Genomic DNA, 15,955 nt, shown 5'->3' with positions numbered 1-15,955 from the left:
GCAAACACTCCATGGAGTCATTTATACAACAGAAAAGGTTTTTATGGAAAGACTAAGTCAAACTCATTCTTCTACAGAGGTGTTTTAATGCCCCTGTAGATAAAGATCTAACCAAAAGTTGTTTATAACAAGGGGATGACTCCATTTATTTCCTGAGAAAGGAATGAGATCAAATCTATGTGTTAAGAAAAGGCAGTTTCAGGGAATGCCTTAGAGGACTTCAAATAGTTAAGATTTTTTTCTTGGATGCTTCAGCTATGCTTTTTTTGTTGGTATAGCCTGTCATCACCTTTACTGTGGATAAGTAAATAAACGACCTTGCAAATCAGAGAAACGTGTGAAGAGAGGAACAAAGCAAAAATGTTAAAGACAATGTGCTGCCTTGTAAATAAGGTGGAAAATGTCAAGGCAATAATAGAAAGTCACCAAAGCTTTTGATTGCTAGTGGAACTAGCATTGCAGTGATTCAGCTAGTACGTGGAAGTGCTTGTAAATAGTAAAAGTGTCCTTGTCCAGTAGTATTTCTATTGCTAAAATTGTATTTTGCTTACTAGAAATAGTAGCAACAGGTTTCTTACACATCCCTTAATTTCTCCAGACCCATGAGTTTGATGTGGCACAAGCACTGTATTAAGTCTCACCTTTTCAGAAATCATCTTCATAACTGTGCCATGTATTTGCTGTGGAGTTCTGCTACATGCCTCATTTTTCCCTCTGTAAAACACAGAAAAAATAAATTATGGTTTAAAGGGTTTGCATGAATGTGGTAATAAAAAAAAATAAATCTTTCAACACTGGCAACCATATCTGTTGAAATGTTCTGCTTAATCGACTTTTATCAACTGCCTGCTGATAAAAAACCAGTTTATCAGCTCTGGGTGTACAAAATGGTTATGAAAATTTTAACTACATGATAAACAGGTGTATCAGTTTTAACTGGAAGTGAGGGTGGGTGCTCAGACTGGTTTAGATCCACAGGACAGATGTAGATTAAATATTTAAGATTTTTAGGAGGGGAGGCTAAAGAAGGACGTAGTTGAGAAATGGCCTTGTGGTCGTGTTTTGAGGGAAGGCAGTGAGGGGGGATGGATCGGGGGACACCCCATCCCTTCCAGCCCCGAGCAAAGGGGCACCCACCGCCGGACAGAGATGTACAAAACTGAGAAATTACAAATTCCCGTCAACTGCGCTCCAACCTGAGGCCGCTCACCCGCCCCGCTGCCGCAGCCACCCGGAGGCCGCGCCCCGGGCTCCAGCCGGGCCTCGCAGCGGGGGTTCACCCTCCGCAGAGCCTCTGAGGGGACGGGCCCCCCCCGCCGGCAGGGGCAGGGGCAGGGGCAGGGGCAGGGGCAGGGGCAGGGGCAGGGGCAGGCCCGGCTGCCGGCAACGCGGAGGCCGCGCTCCCCCCTCACCACAGCGGCGGCGGGAAGCGGCCCGTGGCGCGCGACGCCCGCTCACCCGCCCTCAGGCTCCCTCGGGGGCTGCCGGGAAGCGGCGGCGGAGGCGCGGGGCCGGGCCGCGCCGCCCAATGAGGCGGCGGCGGGGCGGTGCCGGGCGGGAGGAGGCGCGCAGGCTCCCAGCGCCGCGGCGGCCGCCCCAGCACCGGCAGCAGGAGCCGCCGCCGGGCGCCATGGGGTGTTAGCGCGGCTGGTGCCCTCGCTCTGCCCGCCCGAAGGAGCCGCCTCCCGCTCCCTTCCTCCGCCCGCCGCTACCCCCCCCACCCCCGGAGCCCATGAGCCTGAACGAGCACTCGATGCAGGCGCTGTCCTGGCGGAAGCTCTACCTGAGCCGCGCCAAGCTGAAAGCCTCCAGCCGCACCTCCGCGCTGCTCTCCGGCTTCGCCATGGTGAGCGGCCGGCCTCGCCCGGCGGGCGGGGTGGGGGGGGCCCTGGCAGGCGGCCCGCGGCCTCGCCGGCAGCGGGGAGCGCTGCTGCCGCTTCTCCTTTTTCTGGCCGGGAAACTCGCTGCCTCCCCTCAGGCTGCTGGGGTCGGGGGGAGGGGGGGGGAACACGGGGTCGAGCGCAGCCCTCTGAGGCGGCGTGTGGCACCTTGGGGCTGCGGGAAGCGGGGCGGGCCCCGGCCTGGGCCTCTTCCCCAGAGCGCCCGGCCCGCCCCGGCCTCCAGCCCTCCGGGCAGCCGGGGGCAGCGCGGCCGGGCCCGAGGAGGAAGAGGAGGAGGCGCAGGGGCAGCCCCGGGTGGAGCGGGGCCGGGTGGGGGGCCCCGGTGGGCTCGCATCGGTTTTCTGTGGAGAAGCTGTCATGCCGCGAGTTAAAAGCTGCCTGACGGCTCTTACCTCCTTAAACAGCTCCGATACCTCGTGTAGGATTTTTTCACTCGTTGCTTATTTTTCCTGCGGAGGATACTCGGCGCGCCAAAAATCACACTTGGTGGGACATTCCTCCCTCTGGCTCTCATAGGAAGCACCGTACGGTGCTGTAAATGTGGAGGTTAGCGTTTATTTTTTTCCGCGATTCACTTTGCTTCGTGCTCTGGTGTCAAGAGCAGAGCACAGAAAGTCCCGCAGCTCTGCCAAGGTTTGGTGCTTTGTACTCCCGCTCTTCTTCCCAGACCACAGCCGCACACATTGCAAGGGCAGGTGTGGCACTGGAGCTATTTTCAGATAAATTAGGAAAAATAACTGATTAAAGTTGTCGGTGTCCCTCTGACTCATTACATCCATCGTTAGTCATTTACAGTTGCGATGTTTGGGTTGGGTTTTTTTTCAAGGAAATCTTGGGTGTTGCTTTGTTTGAAGTTTTGTGCCTGTTTTTCAAATGTCTTTTTTGTTAGTGTGGTTTTTGCTCTCACATTTGATATAGAACGTAGTCTAGTAATCCTAATTGTCTCAAACAAAAGCTCCATATGGATTGAAATATGGTAACTTAGAGGCTTCATATGTCCAGTTCTCTAATGTACTGAGCTGCTAAGTCTGCAGTCAGCCCCTGTATTCATCTGTGTTAAAAATGCTTTATAGTTGTAAATACCAAATTGTACAGCTCTGACTTGCTTTGTTTTGATTTTTGCTCTGCTTCTAACAAGGTATTTTCAGACATAAGATAGATTTCCCTTAAGAGCCATTGCTCTAATTAGAGGATGCTGTTTGAAAACATAGCTGCCGGTCTGCAGAAGCCTTCTGACGGTCAAATAAATGTCACTGTCCTCCTTCAATGGCTAAAAACAGACGACAGCTCCTCAGGGGTGGTGGTGGACTGATATTTGTTTGACTGACAGGCGACTGTGTTAGCGCAGCGGCGTATTTGAGTTGGTTCTCCTTGGGTAACATGCATCACGACGGTAGCTCATCGCTGCTGCTAATGAGTTTTCCTTATTGTACCCTCATTCTCCAGTGTCGGAGCAGTTTGTCAGGGTGGTTTCTTGTCAGGCTTTTACACTGAGAGAGAACGTGGAAAAAAACCCTGTAGTTCGTTGGTTTTTACAAATTTTCATCTAGGGGAGGTTGCATCTCTGTTAATAAAAATACTATTGTTTAAAAGTCACGCTTAATCTCTTAAATCGCTGTGGCTTTTCTCTAAGTGTATGTATGTGACTCTCAAAATCCCATGGGTATATGAGGTGAGGTGGCTTCTGCTTCTTTCTTGATTCTCTAGAAGAGTCCTAGCAATTCAGTGTCAGGCAGTTGAAAACCGCTGCTTTTGAATTCATCTTGTTTAGAGTATTTCAGGAAAAAGCCACTTTGTTCCGATTAACAAAATCTCTAATTGCCGGGAATGTTACATGTGAACATTCATTGTATTTTTATTTTCTGGAAGTACCATCAAAAAAATTACTTTTTTTTTTTCCCTTTCCTTTAACAAGGTCATGCTGGAAATCAACTTGTAGCCTCATTGGTGTTGCTATGACAGATAGTCCTCTAGCTGAGACTTCCTAATTTATCTTCAGAAGAGCTGACTTAACTTTTAAGTATTTTTAGATTTCTTTTGAATAACTTTGCTTATCTTTTAAAGTTGTCCTTCTGCCTTGAAAAGCAGAGCCTTCTTTCTGCTGTCACGCCTATGCATTGTTTACTAAATTCAGCAGATTCTTTGGCACCTGATATTTGAACAAAATGCTGCTGAAGTACAATCTAGTCTTGGATCTGAAGTTTACAACAGCAATTAAGCGTCATTGTTCCTCTGTTTTCCCTATGGACACAAGGAAGAAAGAGCCTAAATGACACATCCAGGACCACCCAGCAAATTGATGGGAATTGTCAGGAGTGGAATGTGCTTGTTTCCATGCCAGCCCCATTGATCCTTGCTCTGTAATTAAACGGTGCTTGTATCCTCTAGTATGAGCTAAGTTTATCCCCGCTAAACTGTTCCTTTATTTTGGACTAATTTTGTGTATGTCTGCAGCCATTTTGCAAAGTTTATTCCCTCAATATTGGTTACGCATACGCTGGTTAAATGATGCATGCCAAAGTCAAGAGATTGCCTGGGTTAGTGATGTGTAGAGTATGAAATGCTCAGCCAGGTTTCAAAGTCGCAAGTGTTAGGCTTCCATGGAGAAGACTGATTAAAAACCTCTTTTACAATTAGTTTTATTTTACTAATCATGGTTTAGCTTCCGAAACAGTTCCAGAGCCTGATGATCACAAGCAGATATTAGAGCTAGGCTTCCACAAGTAAACCCAGGCAGTTACTTCGTGCAGGTTTCCATGGCTGCTATCATTCAGTGTTTAAGAGGAAGTCTAGGAAGCTTATAATCTTTGCAATTTATGGGGCCAGCAAGTAATATCAATCCTCCCAGTTGTTAGAGGTAAAGAAAGAAATTGTAGATTGCAGGGTATGTGTAGTCCATGAAAGAACGGAGGATTCCTTCCATGCGCACGCGGAGGCATTGACTGTTTCTCACTTCTGTGTTATATCCCAGATATTGATGTATGACTTTTTTTTTTTTTCCCCTCCATGCCTAGCTTTATCTGGTTTTATTTCTTAATCCAGTTTATCTGAATGCTGGAAATACTTTGCAGATTGTGTCCAGTATGTAAGCACTAGCTCATCCACATGTACAGTAGCAGTATCGAGAGCTCCAGTGTAGACAGGCTGCTGGCAGGTTGGTTTTGTTTGAACAATTAAGCTGACTTGTTAGCATCATTTTGTCACCAGGGATGCATCATACATTAGTATGCCTACGTCACGATACCAGAGTCACAAATCGTAGGGGTGGTGTTAGATCCCAGCAGTCATCAAACCAGAAAACTCAAACAACGCCTCCCTCCACCAATTAACAGCTTTGTGAAATTAAGCCTAAACTAGGGGTCTAAATTATACACTATGGTTGGCTTCGTTATATTTAAGATCTGGTGGATGTTGTTTTCCAGACAGCACAGTTTTCTTTTAAATACCTCTAGTGATTCAAGCTGGCTAGTCTGTTGTCTAGATGGTAGTATATACGCTTCAAACATTGAATATCATCAAAGGATTGCCAACTCTTGCCTTTGTAATATAGCCAATATGGTCTTCTGAAGACAGCTTCAGTCGTGCTTTGTAGAAAACGTGACTGCACTGATAAATACGAAACTAATTTCCATAATACCAGTTGATGTTAAAGTAATTCTAAGTAGGACTCTGGCCCCGCTGCTGTCAGTGCTGTACTGATACTCAAGACAGCATAGTCCTTGTCTAGTAAAGGTTACTCTGTGGTTCTAAATACTAAAATGATCTCTGTAGAAGTTGTTTTAGCTCTATTTAACTGGATTGCTGGTGGAATAACATAAACCAGCGACGTTTTGTAACTGCAGGAAAGCATTACAGGCCTAGTTTCACAGTTTTGCTGCCACTTACCTTTCATATCGCTATTGCACTCACTGGTTAGCACTGTGCCCTCAAGAATCTTCCCCCATATAAAACGTTTCTTCTATTCCGGTCATGAAAGCAACGTTTTGTTGCTCCTTTGAGCATCCCCATCTCGGGGTTATAGATGAGCAAGGCAGGCAGCATGGAGCACTTCGGGCTCTTACTCTTCTCTGTCTTACAGCAGCTGCGAGTGGCTGCCTTTGGCTACTGTAGTTTGGAGGATGTAAAGGTGATTCTGAGCCATCCTTTCTTCCTGCTGTGCTGCTAATCTGACCTTGTTCTTACTGAATAGATTTACTGTAAGTAACACTGTGTAGAGATATTGCCTTCTCCAGATGCAGTTACTCAGATTATATGGCTATTGCCTTTTCACGTTACTAACAAAATAATATTAAATCCTGTATTTGTATTCTGGTGTTAGCTTTAGCAGATATTAATGTGATTTGCCATTCTGCAACATATAATCCACAGAGACAAGATTCTAGACTAATGGATAAATGATGCTTACATTCTTTTCTGTATAAAACCAGTAATAAGATTGTTATTTTGACTTGTCTTTTTTAATTTCCGGTGACTGATTCTGGCTCATAAAGAGTCTTTCTATGAGTTGTTTGTAACTCTTAATGAATGGTGCAGACACTCTGTGAGAGCCTGGCTCTGCGCCTCTGTCTCTGGGAGTGAATAGTACTGTCAGGAAAACAGTGACCAGCCGACCAGCTCGGAGCTGAGGAGACAGCCAGAGGAGTGCTAATTTCCAGTTATGCTGTGACACGTCTCTCGTTCTCAACTTTCCCCTGTGGTCCCACACATAGACGAGCAGTGGCGTAGAAGATGGAGTTATTGAAATAACCATGTGATGTGAACCTCAAGACTTGGAGAAACCACTTTTATGTGCATGTTTTTTTTTTTTTCCTGCTAAGAGTAGTGTGTGCTACGAAGAGTCACTTGCACTTGTAACTGTATGGATGATTAGATGTAGTCAAGTCTAGTCCTAGCTGCAACAAGTGAAGGTAAGGAAATATTTCTGCAGATGGATGTTGATTGAAATATTTCAGTGATCACCATGCGCAGTTTTACCTTGGTGTGTGTTGGTCCAGCAAGGTGAAGGTGTTGTAGCTCTGATCCATTTCTCCAGGTAAGATATGCATCCTCCTCTCACTGCGTGCATGGACCCTTATAAAATGCAACCATGATGTTTGATCAACACAGCTTTCTTTTAAGCCGTTCCTGACATGCTAGATTATACAAATTGTCCTCTTAATCGGTTTCCTATTTCAGAATGGGAGCTGTGGCCAGGGATGAGCAGGTGAGAACAATCTTGCAAGGGTAGACAGATAATTCTCGACTTGTGTTCCTTAAGAGATGGTTGGTGTCTTTAGTAAGACTGATATTTAAAGCTGACATTGTCCTTTCCAAAGGGGTTTTGCTTGTTTTACAGTCTGTGAGGCACCTAACTGCAGGAGCAGTAGACATAGTAAGAATGTGAATCGTACTGAGCGCCAGGGTTTCTCAAAGTATTCCATTAAATGGGTCATTATGAGATTGTCTATATTTACACCTAGTAACTTTTCTAAGATTGATTTCTTGCTCTGTGATTCTTGTCTGAATCTGTCAGATACGAAGGACAGGAGAGCACTTGTGACTGGAGCTTTAGGCTGGTCAGGTAGCATCTTTGGTATGGGAGAGAAATGTACAGCCGTCCCACCATGGGGCAGTCAGTAGCTGTTGCGTGCAGCCCCCTGGTTACAGAGTATTTAGCTAAAACCGAGCGTCTTGGAGAAGTGGCCACACGTGTTCTTCAGAACTATGATCAGCAGCGAGGAGTTGGAATTAGCTGTGGCTCTGTCCGGTTTGAAGCTGTCTATCCGTGGCATGCTGAAGTCAGTCGTGACTCTCAGCTTTGTGTTAACGCTGGTATTTGATACCATGAGAGATAGTATGGCAGTTACAGCGCAGATTCCCAGCTCAGAATCATCATTGCAGGGAAGGGGAGGAGAGGTAAGTCATCTATAAATAGCTTGTAGATAATACAGATTTACTTGAGATAAGGCATTTTATTTCCTTTTCTCTACAGCAGTGGCTAGTGATTCTGAGAAAGATGTAAGCCTGTGATTAAGGCAGAAAACTCTCAGATACTCTGTTCACTGCTGTTGCTATTACACATGAGAACAGAGCACTTAACCTTTTTGTGTGTGTGTTAAGTCTTGAGTGTCAGTATGACCTGCTACATGGGTGGCTCTTGCTACAGTTCTTCCTTTTGTTTTCCTTCTGATCATTGTAATGTTTTATTTTCCCTGGATACTTAATATTTCAGAAACCCCTATCTTAAAACAGGAATTGAATTTGAAGCTTGTATTATGCTGGAATTAAAACCAACCTAAGTAAAGTCAACATACTGTCTAGTACCTTACAAAACTGGGGAACAATGCTAAAATTTGAAGCAAGTCATTAATTTCTGTCCTGCTGTGGTAAAAATGGACAAGTGAAAAACCAGGACAGTTGCTTGTCCTGCATTTCAGTAGCAATATGAGCTTCATTTGCAGCAATGTATGTGACTGGGTCTTTATATTAATTGTTATTGCTGGTGAAAATTGTTTTATTAGTGTATCACAGCTCACTTCTTGCAAAGTGGTGGGGTCAGTCAGAGGCACTGAGTAAGTGCTCTTGTATGGATAGAAACCTTCTCTGAGCATTCAGGATTTTGATTTTCATTTAAAAGAAGGAGCTTCTTTTAAGCCACTCTGGTCTTCTAATAAGATATGGAAGCATTATACACAAGGGAAATGAACTTATTTCAGGATATGAAATGTTTAAATAAAATTGAAATGCGAATTCTAGAGGGCAAGTTGTTAAATTTTTTGCAATATGGTATTATTCAAACACTGAAATCTCGGGCTGTCAGAAGCCTTAACATGATTGTGTGCCCAATTCAGTTGTCTTTGAAAGCATCTGAATGCCCACCTTCTTCAGGCTTATGAGAACTCCAGTCCTGCATCCTCACATCAGGAGAATCCTTTCATTTTGTCAAGATGCTGTATTTCAGATCTACAGCTTTTTCAAGAGCTGTAGTAAATATGTCAGTCATATCTGCAGGATGATCTGAAGTTAAAGTTAGCTCTTCTTTGAGCCAGGGATTAGGCCAGATGACCTCTTGAGGTGTCTTCCAACCTATGTTTTTCTGTGGTCATGCAGCAAGGCAGGATGCTTGCAGGATGGCAGCTGCACCGTAGAAATCATGCGGCAAGTGTTCAAAGAAGGTTTGAAAGTGGTGAAGGAGAAGGTGCTGAAACATGTTGTACTGGATACTGTGCAAACGTCCATGGCAGTTCCTGCCCTGAGGGGCCTGTCCTCTGAACCAGCGTAGAAACCTAACAGAGGACCCAAGAAGACACACCAGCGTGTACCTATGAGTTCAGGCTTTGCATGGATTTGGATCATACCAGATGAGCTCACCCGGGCCCTGTTTGTGCAAGTGTTACCTTACAAGAGCAGTTGAGATCTGTGCATTTTGGAATTGCAGCATGAGCAAAGGAGAGGACGACTTCTGATGTTTTGCATCACTGTTTTAAAACAGGCACGGGGCCTCATAATGAAAAATGGAGCTTTTTGTTTTAGGTGCCTGGCTCAAGCTTGGCCCAGGAAGTAAAGAACAGAGACTTGCAATTGAAAAGAGCTGGCAGTTTTTCCGCTAGTTTATAGTGAAAAGGTTCCCAAATTAGCTTCTTTGACAGTCTGAGGAGACAGAAAACATGAACTGATTTTTCACTTCTGGGTCAAGCTGGAGTTACTCTGCCAGGCATGAACACAAGGAGGGTTTGCTGTTCCCCCCCTGGAGACTTTCCATCAACTTTAGTAGACTTTGAAATCCTTCAGGCATTCTGCATCCAACAGCCTACCCAAAAGTCTCCATTTGAAGTGAGTTCTGAAGTGTCTAATTCATCCTGAATGAATGGGAAAGAGAAGTGTTTTCTTGCTTCCCCCCACTCCTGCTTTTAGGGTGTTTCTAACACCTCTGTCAGTTAGAACTGTGCATTTTCTCTTTGCTTGAGGGTGTCTCTGTCCAGCTAGTTAGCTTCAGCATAATTTTTTCCTGTCCTGTCTGTGAACCCATGAAAAACTCTCTTGTTTTATTTCTTATGCACATACCCTCTAGCTTCTATCACATTTTCTCACTGCACCCACTGTGTATGTCTTGTAAGTATACCCTGAATATTCAAAGTGGGGGTCTCTTATACTCATCCTTTGGAGGGCTCAGCCTATAAAGCTGTGATCCCTTCAGCATCAATAGAAGTATTTCTGCAGCTGCTGTAGTCTCCCAAGCGGGTAAATTGTGATGCTTTCCCTCAAAGCAGGCAGATATTGTGCGCCTTTTAGCATTTCTGTTAATCACTTTGATGGAGGATCTTTCCTGGCCCAGCAGTTGATGCAGCTCGTACTCTCCCCTTTGGTTCCAGGCACGGAGAGGAGGTTGCCCTGCTTGCTGGCAGGATAGCCAAGTATGACTTAAACTTCAAGTGTTATTCCTAATGCCAGGCTCCCTTGGTGTTTAGCATCAGGGCTGTGCTGGCATGGAAACTACTCTGGGAGGGACTGAGTTGGGAGAAAATGCTGAAACTGGCCCAGGCACGCATCCCCTGTGGGATGCCCTGGTCTTTTCTGGGAGCCTCCTTTGGGAGCTTGCCCTCCCCTTGGCGCTTTGCGGTACGTGGCCTCCCTGCAGCTTTCAGCTGTGTGAAGGTGTACGCAAGGCTTCAAGTTTGGGATGGCTGACTGCTCTGCTTCTGTTTTATTCACACTTCGTTAGCAGCCCAAACTGGGAATAATTGGCAGTGCGTACGGCAGTGGCTACCTGGCTGCCAGTTTATTTTGCACGTGTTAGAAGAGTAGTACCTAAGCTACCTTCCAAGTGATGTTGATGCTACCCATAATTATTCTTATAGAGAGAGTGAGTACACTTACAGTTACAGTATTTCCATGGTGTGGGTTGACCTGAAGGCAGTTACACCCTTCCTGCTCGTGGGGTAAACTGTGACAAGTCTTAAGTAACAACTACAGTCTTGCTGGATTTCAGAAAACTCCTTTTCTGAGAGATGATTTGGGTTCTACCTACACAACAAGCTTCCTGTGCAAAGCAGGTCAGTGTTAGTATATTTGTCAGCCATGTAAGCTGAAGCCTTGCTTGTGTAGCTTAAACTCAGGTTTAAGCTATCCCATCAGTGTATAATGGTTGTAGGTACTCCTGGGGTCACTCTTTTAGGGAAACACCCAGCAATATTAAAATGAAGTCTCTTTAACCCAGGAAAATGTTGATTCCTGTTCTGGACGTCTTCTTTTAATAGTTAGTTGTCCCTATGATTCTGTCAGTGCTTATCTAGGCACAGAGCTATCTGAGTATCTGAATGCTGCTTAAATTAAGCGGTTTCCTGCGAGATTATGTTTTGATCATTTGTATAATTATAGCATTTCTTTTTAGCTCAGGCTAGGCTAAGAAGAGGAAGAAAAGATTTATTCTTGATGCTCTGTTGAAATGGGAAGAGAACAGTAGCTCCAGGTCAGCTGGTACGTGGGAATTAAGAGAGTGTGACTGAAGTTCAGAATCAGATACTTGATACCATTATTATGTGGAGACATTGATTAATGGAAATAGAAAATGTCTTAAATATTTGGCAAATTAAATACATCAGTTCTTAAAGAAAATAAAGTCTTCATCTTATGAAGCTCTTTAGAGTCATGGTTATGTTAATGTAATAAGTACCAGGAAAAAGGATTAGAATGTCTTGCCATACTGGATGGTTTTGAGTCTAGACATATACCAGAAAATTTATGAGAAAAAAACTTGGAAGTACAAAAAATGAGTCCTCAGTGGTGAAAGATTGCAGTTGTTCTGTGAAAAACACAGGAAGCCCAGCATCCCGTGAGTGCACTGGGACTTAACAAACAATCCTGCAGAAGAGAGACTTGACGACCAAATGTTTATCCTCTCAAATGTGAAGTTTCCCACAGTTGAGAAATGGTATTTTTAAATCTTTGAGCAAGAATTGTATTAATATAATTTCTTCTTGAGTTTCTTGTAACACTTGGAAGCTGTTTGCTAGTTGGCTGGGTGGTTCGGCTTATGACGACGAAAGCTTTCAATAAAGGAATTAAAATATTGGCAGATGGCCTTGAATGCCTGTTGAAACATGTCTGAGCAAAACCCTCGGTTGGCTTAATATTTGTTAGTGGTTAAGAGTTCTGGTGCCCTGGAACATGCTGGTTCTGGGCGCGTAAGATGATGGGATCCCAGACTAGGTGTAGCTTGGCTCAGCTCTTGCAAAATAGTGAGGATTGAACATTCTTGCTGGTTTTGCAGCTGTCTTTAGGTCCTAGTTCCTATGTCTCCCTGCATCCATACTTTATGAAATTTTCTTCGTATCAGCTTGATGAGAATTGAGGTGTTTGAAATGCATGCTATAGGCCGAGTACTGTCCAAACCATTAATAATGGCATGTGGTAGTGGGCTAAACCTGTGTTGATGGGACTCAAAAAAGCTGATTTGTTTCAGGCACTGTGTTGTACGAACGGATTTCAGGGTCTTTTTGAGGGCAAACTGGTACGTTACAGAAGAGCTAGGCTCCTAGCTTAGTGCTGCCAAGAGTCTGAGGTCCCAGTACAAGTGCTTCCTCCTCCGTTACAGGGGCCTGTGCCAGCTCTGGTGTTTGTCAGAGGCATTGCAGAAACAGCTCATCTCCTAAACTAGCAGATTACCACTTCTTAACCAGGTTAGCTTTAGCTGGCCTAGCAAGTTGGGTCGTTTCAACAAAGGATCGAGACTGTGCAGCCAGGGTGCGGAAAGAGCTTCTGTGGATCAGTCTAAACTGTGCTGAATGGCAGCCTCTGCGTCTTCCTTATGTGTTGTACATGTGTTTATATTTAAGATTGCTTTTTTTTTTTTCCCTGAATTTTAAATACAGTCTATTTAATGAGATCCTTTGAGAAAGAGCACTAAACATAGAGACATTGTTGCATTATCCCCTCTCTGGAACTGTGTTTTGTCTGAAAGGCAAATTTATCAGGAAAGATTATTTTTCAAGAGAGCTGCTGGGATTAATGTCACTCATCAATTGCATATGCATAAAACCACCTGACAGTTTTAAAAACTCTTAAATGGCATTCTAGTTAATTTTCTTTATCAAAAATATTTGAGCTGGGTTTATGAGCTTCCTAGTGCTGTTATTTAATGCTGATTTCTGTTTCTGCTCCTTAAGCCCAGGCATGCTTGGAGATCTAAGTTTAGAAAAGCACATGGCTGCATGCGATAGTGAAGGGCTGGACCTTGGAGCATCTTCATGTAATAGCACTGCTAACCCAGAGATGAGGCTGGGCACAACTTCCAGAGTTAAGAGTAGCTAGTGATGGCTGGGAGCTCTCTATTATCTTAACTGGGAGACGACTGACTGTCCTTCCTCCAGCCTCTGACAGGCCTGTTTGGCTGCTGTGGGCATCGTGGAGACTTTCATGTCTTGGATCTGTGTTCTAGAGTCTGCTGAAATACTGATTTTGAGTGAAAGAATATAGGTGAGAGCCCCATGGAAAGGTGATTTTTCTAATGAAAGGCACCTGCTCTTCAGGACTTAAAAACAAATACTCAAGAAGGGACCACAAAGATTGTGATGGTCAGTCCCCTGCCCTTGCAGGCTTTCGTGTTATAGATATGTGCTTCAAAAGACTTCATACGGTATTCATTCTACATGCATGAGAGACACAAAACGTTTCCTAATACCCAGCAAAATTTATAATCTATAGTAAAATATCAAAAAGTGCTTCTACAGTATCACACAGGAAAGAAGAAATGTTTCACTTTAAGGAATCCAAGTACATTGATTACAAAGCCCAGCTGTTCTGTTGGGATGAGCTGTGGTGGTTGTGCTGTTAAGGGCTTTTATGGGAACTGATGGTTTGCTCTACAACAGAACAGTAAGTATGAGAATGGGGGCCTCTGCTCAGACCTAAATTTGAACCTAGTGAAAAAGGTACAGATTGACATGAAGAGAAATTTAAATGCAGACTATTGTTTTGTCTAGATCCAATGATCTTCCAGAAACGTGATTTAAACTTAAAATAATCTATAGTCAAATAATATGTAACATAGGTAATTGCATCTCTCTTTTCTTTCGTTTTCAGGTGGCTATGGTGGAAGTTCAGCTGGATGCAGAACATGACTACCCTCAAGGTCTCTTGATAGCCTTCAGTGCCTGTACTACTGTCCTTGTTGCAGTTCACCTGTTTGCACTCATGATAAGTACCTGCATTCTGCCAAACATAGAGGCTGTTAGCAATGTGCATAATCTCAACTCCGTAAAGGAATCTCCTCATGAGCGTATGCATCGGCACATTGAGCTCGCGTGGGCATTTTCTACTGTTATTGGGACTTTGCTCTTTCTTGCAGAGGTGGTGCTACTGTGTTGGGTGAAGTTTCTTCCTTTAAAGAAGAAAACTGATAACCCGCTCCAGAGCAACAGTTCTACCATCACGTCAGGACAGGCAGCAGCCATTGCATCAACGTCTATTATGGTTCCCTTTGGATTGATTTTCATTGTGTTTGCAGTCCACTTCTACAGGTCACTGGTGAGCCATAAAACAGACAGGCAGTTCCAAGAACTGAATGAACTTGCTGAATTTGCACGGCTCCAGGATCAGCTGGATCACAGAGGTGATACTCTCTCCTCAGCTGTTACCCATTTTGCGTAAACCTGTACTTAAAGAAAATAAACCCACTATTCTGCTTCTGCCTTGTTATGTTGACTCCCCTGTGGATGAACTGGTCAAACTGTTGATTACTGTTTAAAGAGAGATTATAAATGTTGTTCTAACCCTTTAGAGAGGAAAAAAAAATGTGGTTCCTTTCATAAAATTTTGGCTATCTGACATCTGAAGGAGTGGATGGTGGGGTATGCTTGCACTGCGCCTGCACCCCTCTTGTGAGCACTGTCTGGGCTGCTTCTTGTTAATGCTGAATGGTGGCTGTATAAATACACAGCAAATAACACTGTACATTTGGGTATATGTTAGGGATGGATAGAGAAGGTTTTTTTTCCTCTCTTTATTTGATGTTGGCATTTACTAGAAGATCCTGCTTGTCTGATCCATATTGCATGGCATGATACAAATTACTTGGGATATGCAGCAATTAGCGCTTGGTTTCAGTGCTAGTGCTGTTCTCTCTAGAAAGCCTGACAGATGGTAGAAGTGAAAGCTTTCCCACCACCTTCCCCAGTATGTTTTGCTGCCAAATAATTATTACTTCACCGATTTCTCCAGCGCCTTTTTCCCGTGGCAGTTACACATTTTATAACTCGTTAAACACCCATGACTAGTCTTACTGCGATGTGGTATGGCCACATGAGTAGGAATGAGATTCTACTCTACTCTTCTGTGGAAGAAAATAAAAGCAATAACTGTTTTAAAGTTCTCACAAGCTGGCAGATATTATCTGGAGAGATAGATTTGCCTGTTTCCCATTTAGGAATCTTTTTTTAAAAAGAAGGAACTAGATGGAAATTACCACTGGATAATTTTTTTGCTTGAAAATCAGAACCACTGCTGTGTTTTTTTCCAAGCCAAAGTAGTAATTATTTTGTACTTTTATATTAAAAATATATTTTTAATAAATCCTCAGATACAAGCAGCAAAAGGTGCTTTTTCTGCGTTGGATTCCCAAGTAATTAGCTATGCCTTGGTCTTCCTTGTTTAGAAAAAGTCTTCTCCTTGCTGAAGTGTTGTATTTAATAACTTGTTATACATTTTTTGCTTCCAAAGGATCTGGAAGGCTACTTTTCTCTATGTAGATTTATTTATGAAAGTAGGTTATTTGTAATTAATATTGCTGCTTACTTTCAGACACACACGTCTGTGCCAGCGAGGCTACTGTGTCGGGTTTTTATTTCCTCTTTAAGCAAAAACTTCCATTTGGTCTCTTAGAGAAGAGGTTTGTCCAAGAAAGATTGTAGCAGTTGTCCTGGGCTGCTTCAGTAATTCTGGCTATGTCTGGAAGTGGAAGTTTTTGGAATGCAGTTCTTCTGTGGAGCAGCTTTGGGCTTCAGTGGGTAAAAGCTGGGCGTTTTTTAACACAAACGGGTTTCAAGTCTAATGGAAAACTTGACCTCCCTACCGTAGCT

General features: G+C 43.8%; 2 protein-coding genes across 3 annotated transcripts in view; one reads left to right on the top strand and one right to left on the bottom strand.

The window, feature by feature from the left end:
- KDM2B (lysine demethylase 2B) overlaps positions 1-1,275 on the bottom strand; it is a 126,198-nt gene extending 124,923 nt beyond the window's left edge. Inside the window, exons 1-2 of one of the 2 annotated variants that reach the window (XM_074844635.1) lie at positions 1,211-1,275; positions 642-714 (exon numbers count right to left, since the gene is read on the bottom strand). In XM_074844635.1, coding sequence (XP_074700736.1) covers positions 642-662 — 21 coding nt within the window. In that variant the 5' untranslated portion in view covers positions 663-714; positions 1,211-1,275. Of the gene's footprint in view, positions 1-641; positions 715-1,210 lie in introns of those variants that run through there. The other variant, XM_074844641.1, reaches the window with a different exon arrangement.
- Positions 1,276-1,584: 309 nt separating this feature from the next.
- On the top strand, positions 1,585-14,576 carry LOC141931752 (calcium release-activated calcium channel protein 1). The gene is made up of 2 exons (XM_074844294.1): positions 1,585-1,846; positions 13,962-14,576. The coding sequence occupies exons 1-2, from the start codon at positions 1,733-1,735 to the stop codon at positions 14,526-14,528; spliced, it is 681 nt and encodes a 226-aa protein (XP_074700395.1). The 5' UTR covers positions 1,585-1,732; the 3' UTR covers positions 14,529-14,576.
- Positions 14,577-15,955: the final 1,379 nt, after the last annotated feature.

The sequence above is a fragment of the Strix aluco genome, chromosome 18, assembly GCF_031877795.1.
Source record: "Strix aluco isolate bStrAlu1 chromosome 18, bStrAlu1.hap1, whole genome shotgun sequence".
NCBI classification, from domain to species: Eukaryota; Metazoa; Chordata; class Aves; order Strigiformes; family Strigidae; genus Strix; species Strix aluco.
Note: the sequence above shows the minus strand (reverse complement) of the source record. Positions and strands in the feature narration are given on the sequence as shown.